Source organism: Schistosoma haematobium, chromosome ZW, assembly GCF_000699445.3.
Source record: "Schistosoma haematobium chromosome ZW, whole genome shotgun sequence".
In the NCBI taxonomy this organism is placed as follows: Eukaryota; Metazoa; Platyhelminthes; class Trematoda; order Strigeidida; family Schistosomatidae; genus Schistosoma; species Schistosoma haematobium.
Window position 1 is genome coordinate 28416481 of NC_067195.1, and position 19038 is coordinate 28435518.

General features: G+C 31.7%; 1 protein-coding gene across 1 annotated transcript; it reads right to left on the reverse strand.

Moving 5' to 3' along the window:
* Positions 1-227: 227 nt before the first annotated feature.
* On the reverse strand, positions 228-17979 carry ACSL6_4 (Long-chain-fatty-acid--CoA ligase 6; the record flags this gene model as incomplete). The annotated part of the gene is made up of 7 exons (XM_051210925.1): positions 12539-17979; positions 11071-11139; positions 6437-6654; positions 5051-5284; positions 3751-3915; positions 2863-2979; positions 228-554 (listed from the first exon to the last, which is right to left on the reverse strand). Coding segments are annotated over exons 4-7 (654 nt in total), but the record flags the coding sequence as incomplete, so codon positions are not given.
* Between the last annotated feature and the right edge of the window lie 1059 nt (positions 17980-19038).

Consider the following 19038-nt stretch of genomic DNA (forward strand, 5'->3'; position numbering starts at 1 on the left):
ATCACTTTTAACATACAAAAATTGATGGGAAAATAAAAAAATCTAAGAAGTTCGCGCGTTCATGTCACATAAATTTCATCTGGTTTTACTGATTACAATGATGCTAGATCTAAGATAACGAACGTTTTCTACTGTATTCAATTTCAGATTTGAGAAATGGCCCGTATTCTACTATTATTAATGCTGATCAGAATAACACTTTATATAATCTAACAGAAACAACTTACTTTTTCAAATCCTTTCAGAAATCTTTCATTGGCGATTTGATCCAAAACATTTAGATATTTTCGATGGACAGATTCATGTTGACATAAATCATGATCGGATAAATTAACCAATTCATGATCTGTTTTGCTAAGTGATTCACGTAATTCGTTGAAGTTTGGAACTATTATAGCTACGGGATAAATGGATTTAGGATTGGCATCAATAAAAATTTGATTGATTAGACCACAACTTTGATAAAGTGCCTCCAGTTTTTCTGGTGCTACATATTCACCTTGAGCCAACTTGAAAATACTTTTAACACGATCAACCAACATCAATGAACCTTCCTAGAGTGGATAAAATATGAAACATTACATGAAATTCATAATATCATTAGCAACATATTTTGATTACGATTACAAAAACTGTTAGTGACCACGGTCGAATGTGTCATGAAGCAAACTACGCATTTATGTGGTCTAAGTTGTCATTTGACGACACTTTAAACATATGGAAGAACATTTATGAACCAATGAAATGATTTATAGTAAAAAAGTTAACTATAAAATTTTGACAATGAAAGTTGTAAGACGATTTTATTTATTCATAAGATATGAAAATCTTTAAATGAGAAATAAGGTTACGTACATTATGACATAAAATTAACTATACTTCATTATTAACTGGTATATCACATGAATAATCAGAGACTCCAGGTGTAGTTCACTATAAGAGATCAAAGTAATAAACACTACCATTGTAATAACCTGCCTAAGATTTTTACCACTGCTTTATTGTAAGATAATAACGTCAGAACAAATATAAAAATTATTAAGGAAAACAGATCAGCTTTTGGGACGATGAGGAATTTGAGGAAATATTTCAACTAATTTTCAGGCCATTTACAGGTTTATTTAATATCCAAATAAGTAACGAAAACAGTGAAATATCGGTTTGTCAACTTTCAGGAGATTCGTATCTCTAAAATTATGTAGAATTACAATGATTTAATGTAATAAGTTAGGAAGTAATGGTGAACAATAAAATGTCATTCAATCAGATTCTACAGTAAAAGTTCTATTCCTATTTCATCATATCATTATTATCCACTATTATTCGATCTCAAGTAAACATTTTATTATGGATATAATAAAATTTTCCGAGAGTATTGACTGATTCTAGAACACTCCGTCAGAAGAAATCGCGGTGAGACTATAATTTATGGACGACCTTTGAGCGAAGCTAAAGTGACCTTAAGAATGTCCACCTACTTAAAAGGGCTAAATGAAGATTATGAAGCAGTATGAAGAATAAGGACTATGATTTACAAATGACTGCTAGGGTTAGGAATTAGATTTATGGTTTTCATCACTGACTGACATCAGCTATAATGCTAAAACGCTAATTAGACAAATGGGTGAATGAATATCGAACCAAAATTCAAGATCATTTATCTTAAGTCTGATTGGTTCGTCCGTAAATTATAGTCTCACCGAATTCGCTAGTTTCGAAATGGAAATTAATTTGATCAATAGTACACCAAAATCACGTAACATCCAAGTACTACTAAAACCATTTTCACAAGTAGTAAAATGTAGAAAATCTTCATTGATGATTGCATTCAGATAAATTTTACATTTACTGTAAAACTGGCTGCTCTAGAATAAGCAACTACTAAACGTAATTCATCACAGTAACCATCACGAAACAACCTCGTGCATATAAACACAACTTCGTGAGACAAACCAGATATATATTGTTATTTATAACTGTTACTTAAACAAACTGATATCTAATAAGATTATATTCATTCATTCCAAAAGTACACTCTGTTAGCCTACAATTTTAAAAAACTTAAATATTTGTCGCTAGATATTTTTGGCATTACCATATTAACAATTGATTCCAAGAAAAACAGTACCATATTGTGAACTAATTAACACTTTTCGTAAAGCAACGAATAATGGTGTTGAACCACTTAACTGTAATCCAGTCGTTTAAGTGCTTGGTGATTCCCTAATGACCCAGCTTTCTAGAGTAAACTTCTCACGTGATCATCAGATTTGCACTGCTAAGGAGTTCAATATTAGAATGGACTAGCTGTCCTATGTCTTATTAGTTTTCAATGATTTAATCGATTTGTGAGGATCAAACACAAAAGGTAATCGATTTGTCAGCTTTAGTTGTCGAATAACGAATCGGCCGTCCAATTAAATGTTAATGACATGTAGACGTTCAGTAGTGGTGAATAAATTGAAATGAAGATGAATACATCTGAATTTTTACTAAATCTGATTTGTCGGAGTGTTAGCGATATATAGATAGGTTATTTTTAACCAATCAGCGCTAGTGGATACTTGCAGAAGATTATAATCTTCTTACGCAAAAATTACAAATATACTAACTTTTGTCTGATTGTGATTCTTACTTCCATCCAACCTTTTTATTTGGAATATAATTACGTTCCTGTTCAACCAAGTTCTGATTCGGAGAATTGTCAAGTGAATTGGTGTCCAAGATTACTAAGCAATAAGAGTAGCTGGGTCACAATAAGAGAAATCATAACATGAAGTGATCATTTTCATAGATTTGCTAAGAAAAAACGTCATACAGAAGTTAAAATGACTACTAGAATGAAAAAAATGATATCCTTACTGGGGTCCATTCTCCTATATCTCCAGTATGTAACCAACCGTCTGAGTCAATTAGCAGCGCTGTACTTTGAGGATCTTTGTAGTAACCTTTGGTGCAACGCTTACCTTTCACACATATCTATAAAAAAAAACCTAAATTTTGTTTATATATAAAACATACTGGTAACATTTGTAATCAAAGCTCCAATATGAACACTAATTTCAATCCTATCAACTAAATATCAGTAAATGTTTTTAAGTTAGGGAAGAAAGAACAAATGAAAATGATAACTGAAAACTGAAAATGACAACAATAGTCTCATACAAAACAACAAACGTTACACTTTAACAGACAATCAAAACACAGAGACAGATGACATGTTGATCAAGGAGATATCATTGCATTCTACAAATATAGTTTAATTCGGATGTAGTATTTAAATGCCAGAATAACCATATTCTAACAAAATAAAGTTGTAGATCACGTAGGATGAATGTTAACCACAGACACTCAACCAAGAATTTTTATCCTACTGCCTTAAAAGGAAGATTCATGGTGCTGTTTTCCGAAATTAAAGCAGAATGAACGTACAAATTTTATAAATCTCAGTACGTACGTTGGTTGGAGTGTCAATAAATTTTCAAACTTCATATAATGACCTCATTTCGACAATTCATAATTGAACCACTCAACATAGAGGATATAATTATCCGTTCATAGACTGGATGAAACACTTAGTCAGTTTTCAAAATAGTTGTAACACTTCTTTGGATTTCATGGAAAATCGTGAAAAACTTCAGCACATAAAAAATGACTAAACTATATAAAGATACATTTTTAATGAAAGTTTACTTTATTAAAAAATGTACCACAAAGGAAATTAAGTTATCAACAGACACAAAAGCTCACCTCTCCTCGATTATCTCTTTTGACAACAAGACCTAAATCTAATACGTCGGCCAATTTAACTTCTACACCATAAGCAACGGCACCCAAAGCACCAACACGAAATTCTCCGACTAAAGATACGGTTACAACTCCCATAGTCTCTGTGCAACCAAAGCCTTCGACAACCTAAATATTTTTAAGACCAGTTTAAAAGTGACTAAGAATTAAAGATTAAAACGTGTCAAATGCGCTATGAGATACTAAATGACAATTCGGTTAATATTTGTTAAATTTAGTGAATTTTATTTATGCAACGATCCTTAAATATGGTTTCATATACCATTTAAACCTACTAAAATGAATGCACTGTCACCGTTAAATATTTTTTCGACAATTACTAAAAATCCGTGATATATTCCTTATAACATACTGGATAAGTCCAAATATGCTATCAGTTAAATAATGGACTGATAATGAGTTTGCTACCATATTTTTTAAAATAAACTCTTAATAACTACAAATATGTGAATCAATCTACTTTACTACTTCTATTAAAAAATGATAAAATGAGATAAATAATGAGAGTAACTTGAAGTACTAAAATGTTGAAAGGTTTAAAACTGAACGTAATAAAGAAATACACGTTTACACTTAGAAATTTACTTTGGAACTTATAATTGTCGAATTTTTATCACCTGACGCTCATCATCTATCAGGAAATCTGTTATTAATATTTGATTAAATCTTGATGCCTATGAACTGTGACAACACTGAGCTTCGCATATTATGTGGCAAACCGCATATTTCGTAAGCATTTTGCAGACATTTTCAAGAAATTTTTTCGTTTATCAAAAATGAAACCTGTAATAGAACTTTTACTTGCCGACTCCAGGTGGTACACTAACCAAAATACTATTTAACATACAACCTTACTGATCTGATGCGATTTCATAGAATAACAAGCACAACGATAAAATATCTAGTTTTAAAAAGCAAGGATTGTTTACTAATAATAACCAGTGCTTATCGAATACATTTATGATGTTAATAATTTAAGTGAAGTCTAATGGATCCAATTCATTAATCAAACAGATAAATTGACTATTAAGAAGTTAATTATTTATAAGGACTACATTAAATGATTATCTACAAATTATGCAGAACATCGAAAATAGTTATTGCGACTGCAGTGCGTGTGCAGCTTTGAAAACATATATCTTGCAGAGACTGTCACGACTCCGAATACATTAATTGTTTCATATTTAAAAATACCAAAATAATACTAGTTTGAACGAATTTACATATACAGTTTTTGGCTTACAAGTCCATTAAATACAGCACGCATAAACTGTGTAATTTCGGGCATCAAAGGAGCACCGCCTGTTATTATTCCACAAATACGTCCACCAAGAGATTGGTGAAGTTTTTTAAAGCAAAGCGTGTCCAAAATACTTTGATGATTAAATTTCCCCCTAATGAAGAAGAAATTGAATCTTTTAATCTCACTTTTATTCACCAAGATAATAATCAACACAAATAATTCCACACTGAAGTGCTATTATTAGATAGAAAAATCAAGGTAGAAATCAATATGTTCAAGTTACTGCACTTTAAAAAGCTATAGAAAATTAGAGAAATGGAAGAATATTATTAATATTGAGTTAACAATTCTTATACGAAACTGGACCACGGAGACAAATGAAAAATCACTAGTAGATGAGAAAATCAGTTGTATTTAACAGTCCGACTACAAAGTATTCCGTGGAACACAGGCTTCTAGTTGACTCATCAAACTGATAGAACAAGTTTGCTATTACTGGCACGATACAATGAAAGTATTCATTCGTAAATCATTTAAATCAAGAATTGAGACAACTGATATTCACCAGTGGCGATAAACTTCAATATGAGTAATCAGTTGAACCAGTGATATTAAAGTTGAGGACAATATTATTTTGTACCGAATGCGATACAAGTATGTGTCTTACATAGAATGGCTTCTTTTGAACCTGAATCTATTCAATAACTATCCACTTTTCATATGACTCCCAAATGTCACTAGCATCTCATGAATTTACTTAGTGCTAACTCCAGGATAAAAAAACTCAAAAGAATAAAAAAAGATTGTAGATTCGTCTACAAGGCTTCAAGTCATACTTGTTGAAAGTACAAACCAAAGATGTAAACGAAGAACTTTTAAGCAAATACATACTCAAAATATCTCAGTACGTAAGGATATAAATTTTAGGATACAGTTATTAGATATGGATATATTAAGCGTTAGGAATATTTAAACTGTTGTTTCAATTAACAGATAGATCATGTTTCACCAAATACAAAAATCCTTAGGATTAGAAGGCTTTTGTAAATACATAATGATGAGAAAGTTGGCTTGTGATACGGTGAAAAATCTACTAACAACTGATATGTACATTACATAGGTTTTGAAACAGAAGTGTCCAAAGTCATACCCATGTTTAACATCAAATGTGCCATTAGACTCAATGCCTGGGTTCAGGTTAGTGACGGCTAATATGGCTTGTATTCTCTGAAAGTCGACCATATTGGAATTCGACTAACTTTTGGCGTGGGTTTGCATCATAGAAAACGTTTTTCACTATTACAATAATATCGACTATGCAACATGAACTAATATCAACTAATAATTTTCTAACCGCTGCACAATTTATGACAAGAGAGTATTTACCGTTTTTGTTCACCAAGCTTTTGCTTTATTACATGATTAACCAAACGAGTTTTTAGAGCTGATCCTTCAATGGCTTCATAATACTTGGTATAAATACGGGATAAAACACGTGGAACAGCAGTTAATACAGTTGGCTTTAGACTTTCACAATCAGCAAGTAGTCCATCGACAGTACTTGTCAAGAACCCAATTTTAGCTCCTTCGAGAATGACAACAGACTATAAAACATTAATTAAGCATATAAAAGATGAATTATACTTTCAGACAAACGTGACTACAACAAGATCAATTATGTCAAATATTGTACAATTCATAATTAAACTTAATATCAACTCTGTGAATGTGATTACATGAGTAATCTCCAATATATTTTTGTTAGTAAATTGTTCGACACAGGATCCAGCATTAGTATTACAAACTGAACAGAAACAATAGATAAACAAGCTACTTTGGAATAAAGAGGTATTTGGAGCAAAATCACCAATAATTATATGCATATGATTTGTTTTACATCTTTCTTTTTAATCCATGTTTTCGTGGTTTTGATGTCTTTGAGGTGCCCAAACTTAAGCAGTTGTTCATCCAAAAAGTTTTAATCCCGAGTCTTGACGTCAAACGTTTGCTACCAGGAAAAGGGGAGTCAAGTGCAATCCTATGCAGGGTTAACTCTATTAGAATCTGAAAGTTTATGTCCAACCGTGTCTATAAATTCTGGGTTTCTCGTCTGTCTAACCCATATCATAGTTGTGAAGAGATTTCTGAAGTTCATATGTAATACTGGGCATATGGGACCAACTATACCTTCTATATGGTAATTTTACTTAGTGAAATCACGGAATCAATGATGTTAGAATGATGATTTATGATAAGTTAAGAAACGGATGTAAATTTGGGCGAACCGATCGCTATCGCACGAGTTATTGAATATTCCTCACTAATATAAGTGATTATTATTACAGAAGAATTGAAATCCATAAATAAAACATATCAAGCTGTGACATTAGTTCACAGAAATATTAAATTTGGACCGTTTGGTTTTCTTTCTGTGGTTTAAAATTATTGATTGATGGTCATACGCTCTAACTCATACGTGGTCGTAAGTGTGCACTTCTGAGAATTATTAGCTTTTGAATGCTTCTCAAGCAGATTTCAACTTGTAGAGAATACCAATTTCGAAATACATAAATTTTCTTACATTATATTATCGCAAACAATGATTGTCAACCTAATCCGTCTTACAAACTACTGTCCGTGTAAGTATCATTACCAAGGTTTGACTTGATTATCTCGAATAAATTGAGCATTAGGTAGATTGTTATAAATAAATAATATTCTCATTGTTCCGTTTGTACTATTTAACTTGGATTAATTTTGATTTGGTTGTTTATTCTCTGAAGAAGTGGCTTACAATTAGTCACGAAACCTCAGAAAATCGCCTTTCTTACTCATTGGGATATTACAAATATATTATTTATTTACTCTCCATGTAGTTAAGATTCACGAGAAAAATTAAACAGGTACCTGAAAATTTCGATTGATACTGGTGTAAGAACGTACGTGCGGGTGAATGCATTCTTTTCCGTATTATACACAGTGTATAACTTATTATTTTTTGCTATGTACTCCCCATTTTGCTTTGTTCTTTTTATTACCGATTATCATCATTATTGTAATTAATGACGACAGTTATGTTGTTTCTATTTGTTGATTTTCGCTATTTCTCCTGATTCCACGTGTGAAAATGAAAATTTACATTAATGTTCTCTTCGTTCATCCGTCCAGTGTGGAGAATATAAAAGTAGTGATTAGTAACTACACTCAACTATGTTAACTAAAAAAGGGTTGGAAACCGATAGTCAAAGAAAAGCAATCCTTGTTTGTATATCGACAGTCAGCCTTTTAAAACAATATAATACAGCAGACTGCTAATTACGCTCATACAATGTGAAGTCGCAGATTTTCTAAACAAATGAGTTTAGTCGTTTCTGTTCATTGATCTTACCAACTGCTTTCATCAACTTGTATAGTTGATTATTTGTTGTTATAAACCTGAAGAATTAAGTCACATGAACATAGTTTTAAAGAATCGTTTCGCATATATATATATATATATATATATATATATATATATATATATATATATATATATATTGAAAGTAAGATGTTCAGTATTTGAATGATGATATTTATCAGAGCCATCGGATAGGAAGCTTAATTATGCAATTATCCGAAAAGAAATTGCTAAATATAGTGATTTCTAAAGACAGTGGCGTTTATTATGATTTTAAGTCTTTCATTAAACTGCATGTTACATCTCCAATTTTCAAGTTGCTCACATTTCTTATATTTACCATAACGATTGCACACCAAAGAGCGATTTGTGCTACTCAAAATTACGTTTAGTTAAATTTTTAGAATGTATTTTTGTTAACATGGCAGTATTATTAAAGGAACGACACAACACTTATGAGACCTTTTCGGATTTTGCTTAGTATTAATTAGATTACGATTGCACCTATAAACGTAAAAATATGAATCGAGCTCAACGTTTGTACTTGTAGATGTGGAAAGTGATAGTCTTATGTTTATAACAACTCGTTGCTCAATGACGATGAAATGCAATACACTGAAGCAAGCAAAAAAATTGGAATGTCTAGTGAGATCACGTATCTTTAACTTAATACAAGATAAAGGATACGGTGATATCAAAATTAATTCTAGGGGTCTATATTACTAAGTATATGGAAATTTTATACAACAGTGATTTCGGATTCCTAATAAATGCCTATATCGTTTCAAAGAATTAAAATCAGGATGATAATATCAAGTACGAACGATCAGTTTAGGATCAAAAAGGTACATGTGAATATTGCTCAAGTCTACTACTAGACTCAAAAATACCAAAGTTTCACGGTTATATCAGAACGTTAGCTGATAGCAAAAAATGTATTATTTCAGAGTTTAGCCAAGATTTTAGAGCAAATATTTGAGGAAGAAAAAGGTAAGTTGTGTAATGATTTTGTCAAATAGATGATTATGCAAGTGGGTTTGAACAATAGTGTAATAAAGTGCTTCAGAAACGAAATTCTTCGCTATCTTTGGATAACCACTAAAAATTTATGTTAGAGATGACAACTTAATAAGAAGTTAACCAAATTATCGTGCCTCTGGTCCAATCTAAGGGGGACAAAATTAGATTTACTCTTCCAAGAGTAAAATACCTTAAAAAGAACGAGAAATAAAATATACCCATTCTGAGTTCGCTATAGCAGTTGCAAAACAGGGGTTAGAAACAAAGATCTTTTTGAGAAAACCATGTCTTTACTCAAAAGTAGTGTTCAGCAACAATGGAGTACCCAAATACGAAAAATAAATGTTCAGACCAATAGAGCTCTTAATAAAATTATCAAAGGAAGACCAGGTCAAAACTACTTAATGCCATGGAAAGTCGAGGTTATAGTATTGCTTTCCGCAGACTATAAAATACAATTTGAACAGAATTACGCCACTTGCTAAGTCGTTGGAAAAAAATTTAAGAATGTGGTAAAATCATTTATAAGTAATAGAACATAATATTTAGAAAATCGGTCAAATACACCATATCCGAGCTAAACAAAAATAATGAATATTATTCTGAACACCACAATATGTTAGGTCTCGTATATTTTTCATCGAATGGTAGAGCTGAATCGATAGGATGGATAGTTGCGTCTCCAATCTGCTGGTAATCATAATAAGATTTGTTATCATTAAGGAGAGTGAGCTGAAAAAGTAACTACGGTATAGTATACCAAAATCTCATTATCCTAACTGTGAAACAAGACAGATCATATAATAAAGTTTTACCTGAATATACTCCAATTTTTAAAAGCCTAAACACAAGTAAATAGATGGCAAGAGTTTACGGGAAACTAGATTCGCACGGACGTAACCCTAAATTGCAAAAACAATCCGGAAGCACATGTACTATTCACTGAGATCACACAATACCCCACTTCAGAAACAAAGAATGAAAATTTAGGTCCTACTAACCACTTCCCTTCCATCATAAATTCTCTATTCAATACCGTTGATACTTCAGAAAAAATAACGAATGTTCATGAAGTCACGGAAACACTTTAAATTTTGTATAGGCCAGAAACGAAAAATATATATGGGAAAAGCATACTCGAAAAAGAAATAAAATTAAATCTAGTAAGAAAGTATAAACTGGATAAATCATAGGCATGAGTAAATACGCAGTGATCTATGAATACTATATACTGTACTCGATATTGCTTATAATTATAAACAGAGATATAACTGGACGTAAAAATCTTTGCTTAAGAAAATAAAGATGTTATAGAATTTTAATAAGACGGGTTTTGAGCCCGATCTGAATCTGAAGGATGTTTTGATACCAACCCTAATCAAGCAAACAATAAGGGGAATGATCGATACAAATACTCAAATAGATACATAGGCGCATTTTACACTGCAACTGTCGCGAATTTATCTTGATTATCTAAGCAACTTTTGATACTTAAATCGGTTTGTGTATTAAAAATAAGGCATACAATAAAACTCATAATGAACATTGTTTTGCAAGCATAAGTAATCCACATTCAAGAACATACAAGTTATGATAAACTCACGGAGTTTACTTGCTCCATGATATGAGCAAATGGCAAATATGAAAGATGCGTTGATAATTTATTACAGCACTAAAGAAACAAAAATGAAAGTAAATGAAAATACAGTGAATTCCATACAAAAAACATCACTACAATTCAAACGAAAACAGCGCGATTCTGAATAATAATATGCCTATTTTTAATTTTTTTTTTAAAGCGACGTAAAACCATGACAACTATTAAAATCTTTCATTACAGTACGGTGACATTTTCTTCTTATCAAGTGGGGTGTTATGAAGAGGTTGAAATTCTGATTACTCACGTCTTATTGACTATAACTAACTTCTGGTCTGAGCCATGTTAGTAGATACAGACTACTTGGTTGGGGGCCGCACAACTATCGTAACGAGTGTGGGGACTCTGGATGACATGGCTCAGAATCGATCACAATGAAGTAGGTGTATACACTCTTTGTCTTCCCTTAAACCGTGAGATTATAATTACTTTACACCTTTCTTTCTACGAACTAATTCTTTATCCTTGTATCATATACTTACATGAAATTTTTTACTACCATTGAAATAACTGCTTCTATGAATTTGGCGTTCATCTTGTTGTGCTAATGAGATATGATAACTTGGATCAATGCATATATTTTCCTGGTCCTGAGTTGTAGCTGACTGATTAACTGCCCATAACCAGTTGTACAGTAAGCATTCGATATACATCCTGTTAATTCCGGAATGTGGCAAACATTGATCCGTCTTTCCCAATTAAGACAATCAATAATCATTATTTTTCACATACAAATTTGGTCTGAGTACATATATCTATAACTGACAAATGACTTACACTAAAATTAATACACATTTAGACAATTCACATTGGCTCCAGTAGATAGACTGTTATTTGCGAGGATGATTGAGCTGAAACCCTAATAATAATTAGATTGAATAGTAAACGTTGTTACCGAAAAATAACTCATGTCAATTCGGCGACTTTTTTCTTTTAACTTAAATCTTCACCCCAGTGCCAAAAATGTTTTACACGTAAGGAATGCAAAAATTATCTTGAATGAATGCAGATATAATATACATATAACAAAACAGAATACCGCAAACATATGTATGTATGGCGCGACAATATACCTTTTTCATCCATAGAGGCCTTGAATTAAAAGTTTTGCTCTATAAAACAACCCATACAATCAATAGTATTTGTTCCACTATCAAAAAATTATAAGTGTGGAAGAACGGATTATTCATTGGCAAAAAGCACACGAGCCTGGTTAAATCTAGTGAATTTCACGCTGTAACAACAAATCAGTCAGTCATAATCCCTAACATTGATGTGAGTAAAAAGGAGTTATGAGGTCATGTGGTTAGACATGATTGCCAAGATTTAAGTCAGTCACTGTAAATAATTGTTCTGAGAATAAACAATCGATAACGTAATAGAATAACCGAAAATGTACAATCAATTCACTAACCTTCTCTTCAGTATTTTCAATGATTCCAAAGACTGCATCGACAATTTGTTGTTGTTCGATCATCACACCTTTTGGTAAACCTACACATAATGTATAAGAAATCAGAGATCAGGGGATATTTATCAGACATCAAGAACCAAAAGAACTAACTAACCACAAACTTTACATTCGACATAGTTTGTGAAACTAAATTACTTCATACAGCTCCAGAGTCATCCTATTTTCGGTAAAAGCTAACTGATCAGGGTCCGTTTATCGGGAGTAATAAAGTTCCAACCCATCCTAGCGATTCAATCACTAGATCGTTGCAAAACGGCTACATAATTTTCGATTATCTCGAGCAAACAAGAATGGAAGTCAGTATTTTGTTTCAAGAACGATTTTCATAGATGAACAGAAAATTGTCTGTCCATAAAAACTACAAGAAACTTAATAAATCATAACAAAATGAAATAAAACGAGAAAGTAATTATAAAACTACCTGTGCTTCCACTGGTAAAGCAAATCATATATAAATCATCTGGTTTAGGATCCTAAACAAAGTTAAAAATTAAGAAGTTAATTTACACTTGACATATAACAATCATATAGAATAACATTTACTAACTGTCTTTTTGCCTATTATTAAACGCTGTAATACATTGCACGCGACAAACGCCTTATAGTTTTAAACCATATTAAGATTAAAGGTGTATTCTAACGTCATTTATCAACTAATTATCTATAAAAGTGAATGTAACTCAGGTTACTCTAACTAATAGCTGATCATTTGCAAAAGTGACACATTCGAGCTAAATGTTTTTGGATGGTTAAATTGATGTGTCTCAGAAATGTAGACAGTCCATTTTAGCATTTTTATATTTCATCATTTTAGCTAATACATTTTGTGTTAACACTACTCTTGTTATTTGTTTTTAAGACTATACAGTGGCCATATACCGATGGAATCACGTTTGAATTATCAAAAAATGTATATTCATAATAAATGAATTCCGATGTTTCTTAAATTATTATTGAATTATAAAAGACTTTTATCCATTGATTCGTAATTTGATGAAGTGGATGGTGTTTTAAGACTGTATAATGACATATTCAAAAGAAAACATTAATTTCGATTTATGCAACAAGTAGTTTTAGGAACAACCTAACTGAACTCTAATAAAGGAAGGTAGTAGACAAAGTAAAATTGCAAGTCCTCATATCCGACTCTTCATAGATTGAAAAAGCAGCATAACCGGGAATTTTCGACAATCGAGAAGAACCTCTTTACAGACCTCAAACTTCTACTCACCCAACAAGATATTTTGATTTTATTAAATCTTCAAATTCTTCAAAATTAAGTAGTTTACTGTCATATAATGATGATACACAAAATGCAGGGTTTCAGGAAAAACCGAGAAAACCTGAAACTTACAGTTTTTGGAATATGATATTTAATTCCAATAGCCTGAAAGATAAAGAAAAAACAGGTCGTATAACAAATGCAAATTATCATGCTTATCTTACCTTTCTCAGAAATTGAGTATCACTTATGTGTTAAATAAAATAGGTTATGCAACGATTTGGACAGGTAGTTATGTTAACAACATTTTTGCGCATTAATATCAATGCTGGAAACGTAGAGATCTGGAGTAGTGGTCATATTGTTGAACTTAATAGACGGACGATAAGCATTTAACACTACTAAATTTGACCTCAATAATAATATTTGGTAAACTAAACGTGTTATTATTTTCCCAACATAACCAATATCAAAATTTTATTATTCCGTTTAGTAAATTTATATTACTCCTGATATGCAAAATAAACAAGAATTGGAATAATCAAGTTTTATGAACCAAATCAAGCAGATGTGTCAGATAAAAAATTTATTACAATAGCTTCTTTATAAATTGTTGCAAGAAATGAGATGATCCTATTTTCTGTTCTCAATTCAAATTGAAGTATTTGCTGACTTAACTGATACTACATATAAGCATCAAGTTTATACTGCCAATAAGGAAGAAGTTCAAAGTCGAATGTTGGTTATTAGATATTTTTTAAACTGTCTTAATAAGCAACTTCTTAATACACTGTCGGGAAAAATGTTTTATTTAAAGCAAAGAACACTAATAACCAGGCTTAAAACAACATGTTTACATATAAATTATGAAGATCAACTGTGACTAAGTAACACTAAGGCTTTAAAAATCATTGAATAAATAGTTTACTCCTTTCGGAAATAACGTAGTAACTTAATGGTAGCATCAGATGATGGCCGAGATGTCTTAAAATGACTGAAATGGAGAATGTCTATGGCATTTGAACTTTATGGCCTAAATATACAGTAAAATCTATGAAATTCTTATCGTGGGAACGTGAGTGTGCACTGTCGAAAAAGTTTTGAACAAGGGTGAAATAGTTTTGTGATCCTCCGTAAGGTTTCGTTGATGTCAGCGTTCAATCCAAGAGTTTCTAATGCGCTTGATGTTTTTGTGTGTTCACTAACCCGATGAAGTATATAAATTTCATGCAATTGGTTCCCTTTATGAATTTAAATAGAGCAAGAACAAACATTGATGCAGAATAGTATGAATTCATATTATTTCGAGGTTTCTCGTCAGCTGCTTACAAACCAAAATTGTGATATATATATATAAATAAATACAGAAGCAATATATATTACATGTTTATTCTATTTTAAATAGTATTCAGTAATTTGGTGAAGTTTGGAAAGCAGAGTATTCGACAAATTTTGGGGTCGTATTTCAGTTTTCAGGCAAGCGAAAAAGCTGGGGGTTTTTCCGGAAGAAAACAGGTAAAGATACTAGTTACAATTTGAACTTGAAGATAAAATACAGAATATAAAACAACATGACATAGAGAACATTGCCCTCTGGATAAATAAAAAGTAAAAACGTTACCAAGAACCAACGGAAGAATTCAATAGCACATTCATTTAAAATGAATGTAGTTATAAACACAAAAAGGAGATTGAATTTAGAGAATAAATTTTCATCAATGAAAATTATGTTAGAGGGTAACCATTACAGACAAATCAAACTTTAAGATTAGAGTTATAATGATAAATGTATCAATATTTATTGGAGATATAGTTATGAAAAATTGTATTCAAATAGCAATTTAAATCGACAACCTACATTCATCAGCTTATTTGGGCCAATCTTTAGGAAGGAATAAATAAAGGAGTCTAAGAGCACTTACAATTATGCAAAAATTAGCGACAGGTTTTATCGAGATAAATTTCAATCTAACAAGTGCTTTCCAGAAATTTTATTGGTTTTTTTCCACAAAATATATGCGAAATATCATGGTATTGGTCAATTGAAATTCATAGCATAAAGTCAAGTTTTTTCTGTGATGAAATGTTCATATGATAGAAAGTCATAGAAACACTTACTAAAAATTCATCAAATAAATAGATTTTCACATTTGATGAAAACCGAACCTTGGCTTCTGCGACTTTAGGACCATCGTTTACTACAATTACTAAATTGATGAAGGACAATGATTGTTCTAAGACACGGCATATTTCTTCACCCGAGTCACACACAACAACACGTAGTTCAGCTGTAATCAATTTTATAAGAAAAATGAGTAAAAAACGAATGTTGAGATTAATATTTATTAGTAACGGAATATTTTAATCAACAAAAACATCTCTATTTCAAGTAACAACACTGAAAAATGCGTTGAGTTAAAATCTTATACCGATAAGCAATAAAGAATGAGATACAAGTACGTTCAATATATCTTCATAGTACTAAAACCGAGATATGACATTAATCTTAGAAACAATTGATTTCTGACCCAAGTTAAGAAGAGAAATGTAAGACTTCACCCCATGTTGAGATTGAGCAACCATTCCACCCAATATCGTACTGGAAAACTGGAGACAGATGGTTATTGTTCACACTCTGCCTGAAGTGTTCTCGTACATAGCCTTGAGTGTGTAAATGAATTTCTCATTCACATCGTACTTGAAGTCTTAAAGTACAATCGTGTCAAACAAATCAAAAGTAACGATAATTGAACTGGAATAAATGTGACGTCGCTTATTCGATAGTGAAGACGTCAATGGGTCTACGGCCACAAAGAAAACTAGCTTGATCCTCGCAATTTATTCCTTCGTGAGCTTACCACAATCTGCAGAGTATGAGGGAAGCTGGTAAATCGGTAGCAGTCTGAAGTAGAGTTACCGGCTGATATTTGTAGCATAACATACTTAGGTCTCCTTTTAAAAAATAGATATGACGACCGCTTAATCCAAAGGTGATGGAGCACTCAATTCCTCGAAATCTTCAAAACAACTTAATCAGTTCTCTGACCAGAAATTCATTAACATTCATAAAAAGACATGAGAGTATGTCACCAAGACCAGCAGCCATTAGGTCAGGAGCACAGGACAGTTCGACCGACACTTCTGTAGCAACAAACTAACTGTCCTTCGGAGTCCTCCATACAGTGTTCGAAGCACTTTTAGAGACTACTAAATGGTGTGTCATCAATTTGACAGATTATTTCACTGACATCAGATCCCTTGCTGCCAGTGGCTCGGCTGAGTTGAAATAGCTTTTGAAATTTACCAAATGCATCTGATTTCAACTCATTAGCAAACTCCAACTAACAGGTCTCTTGTTTCTTATCCAAACTTCGTAAATTTCTTAAGGATAAATGTGCAGGCTAGTGTGCCTCAAAGAAATAAAAGGATTTTTCAGAGCTCGTTCTATTCCATTGATTTATAAAAAATACATTCCAAAACGTAGTTTGTCAATGAAATTTTGCAGAAAGTTGACACATCGAAGTCTAAAAGTGATTACCAAGAATGAACGCGATTATCTTCAACGTGCTCTTTGGTTAACAATGAGAAGCAACATAACAAGGATATATTTTAAAATTGCGTACGTATACAACACAAATATCAAAAATCTCATGCTAAAAGTTTTATTAATAAAGTTAAAAGTCAGCTTATTGAGAACATTAGGGATAATTATCCGTGATTTCAAAAATCGTAATATCACTTCTGAGGCTCTTATCCAAGTTGCTCAATTGATAAATAAAAGTTAACAATGCACTTCATGAATAAAAACCTAGTTGTCTGAAAGTCAATCTAAAATACTCCCAACGCGATTTTCATGTTGTAGATCAAGTGGTCCCCGTCTGATAGTCGACATAATCGTTTGTTTAGTAGTCGAATTCAACTGACTAATGTAATTCACAAGTATTATTTACATACAAATTATACAGTTCGGAACGGTATAAATACGAACTAAAAGTTTACAACTCACATATTTTTGATATGTAAGAACTAAGGCGAATACTAAACTTATTCCCTATTTCAATAAAAAGAAAGATATTTAATTTCATAAAGGCGTATACATTAAGTAGGTGAATGAAATAATGGGATTGTGTTCTTGATATTGTGATATTTTAAATACAATTCATTAACGATAATAATTTTCGTATTTTGAAATAGTTTTTGATACTCCCAAAAGGATGTTAGTATATCCGATTAGTAGAGAGAATAAAAGTAATATAAAATAGCTGACAGATGTCTTACTTAGCTTAAGGATATGTTGCATGGCTTCATCACCTAAAGTTGCATAGATAGGAACTATTGGGAACCCATAAGCTGCACAGGCGTGCTGCGCAATAAACCACTGTAAAAATAAAATAAAATTCAAACTAAATACTAAATAAAGTATATTTTATTGGAAGGTTTTTGATAAATAGTCATTCCAAAAAACTTATGATTGGTGCCGGAATAAATGACTGAAGTTGAAACAATTTAACAGGTGAAATAAATATAATATTTACTATTAACACGTTGTGAAAAGGCTCATAGTTATAACAGATTTATATTTGTCTTAATATGAATTACTAAAATAACTAGAAAAATATTGTCTTTAAACTATTGGCTTACTTAGAATCCAGTGTTACCAATAAGGTCATATTTGTAGATAATAACTTCAACTGCTCATAGACATATAACTCGAAATACTATAAAAAGTCTGTATGAAATTAAAACAAACATAATACTTCCATTTACTTTGTGAATTGAGAAGAGTAATGAAACCTTTCAAGGTACCTACCTAAGATGTAACCATGAAGAGAATGTCTTTGATATGTTGTGAATAGAGAATTAGTTATTAAAAGTTTTCTGAAATGTGTGGTGTGTTACCAGTGTCGATCAATCCGTTACTCAACAGGTGCGTGTGAAAATATGCCACACCATGTCGCAATTTATAAATATCAGTGGTTAAATTAAGCGTTTGATCTACTATAGGAGACCCAGCAAACACTCTACTTCAAAACCTTATTTAAATACTCGTCATTGAATTATGTAGACATATATACACGTAAGTGTAAAAAGTGAAAAATATCAACTTGCCTCGGGTGAATTCCGACCAAAAATACCAACACAATTATCACTCCATGGAATATGAGAAGCAACTTTCACTAAAGCTGATCCAAATGCCTGTATTTTGTCATCTACCTAT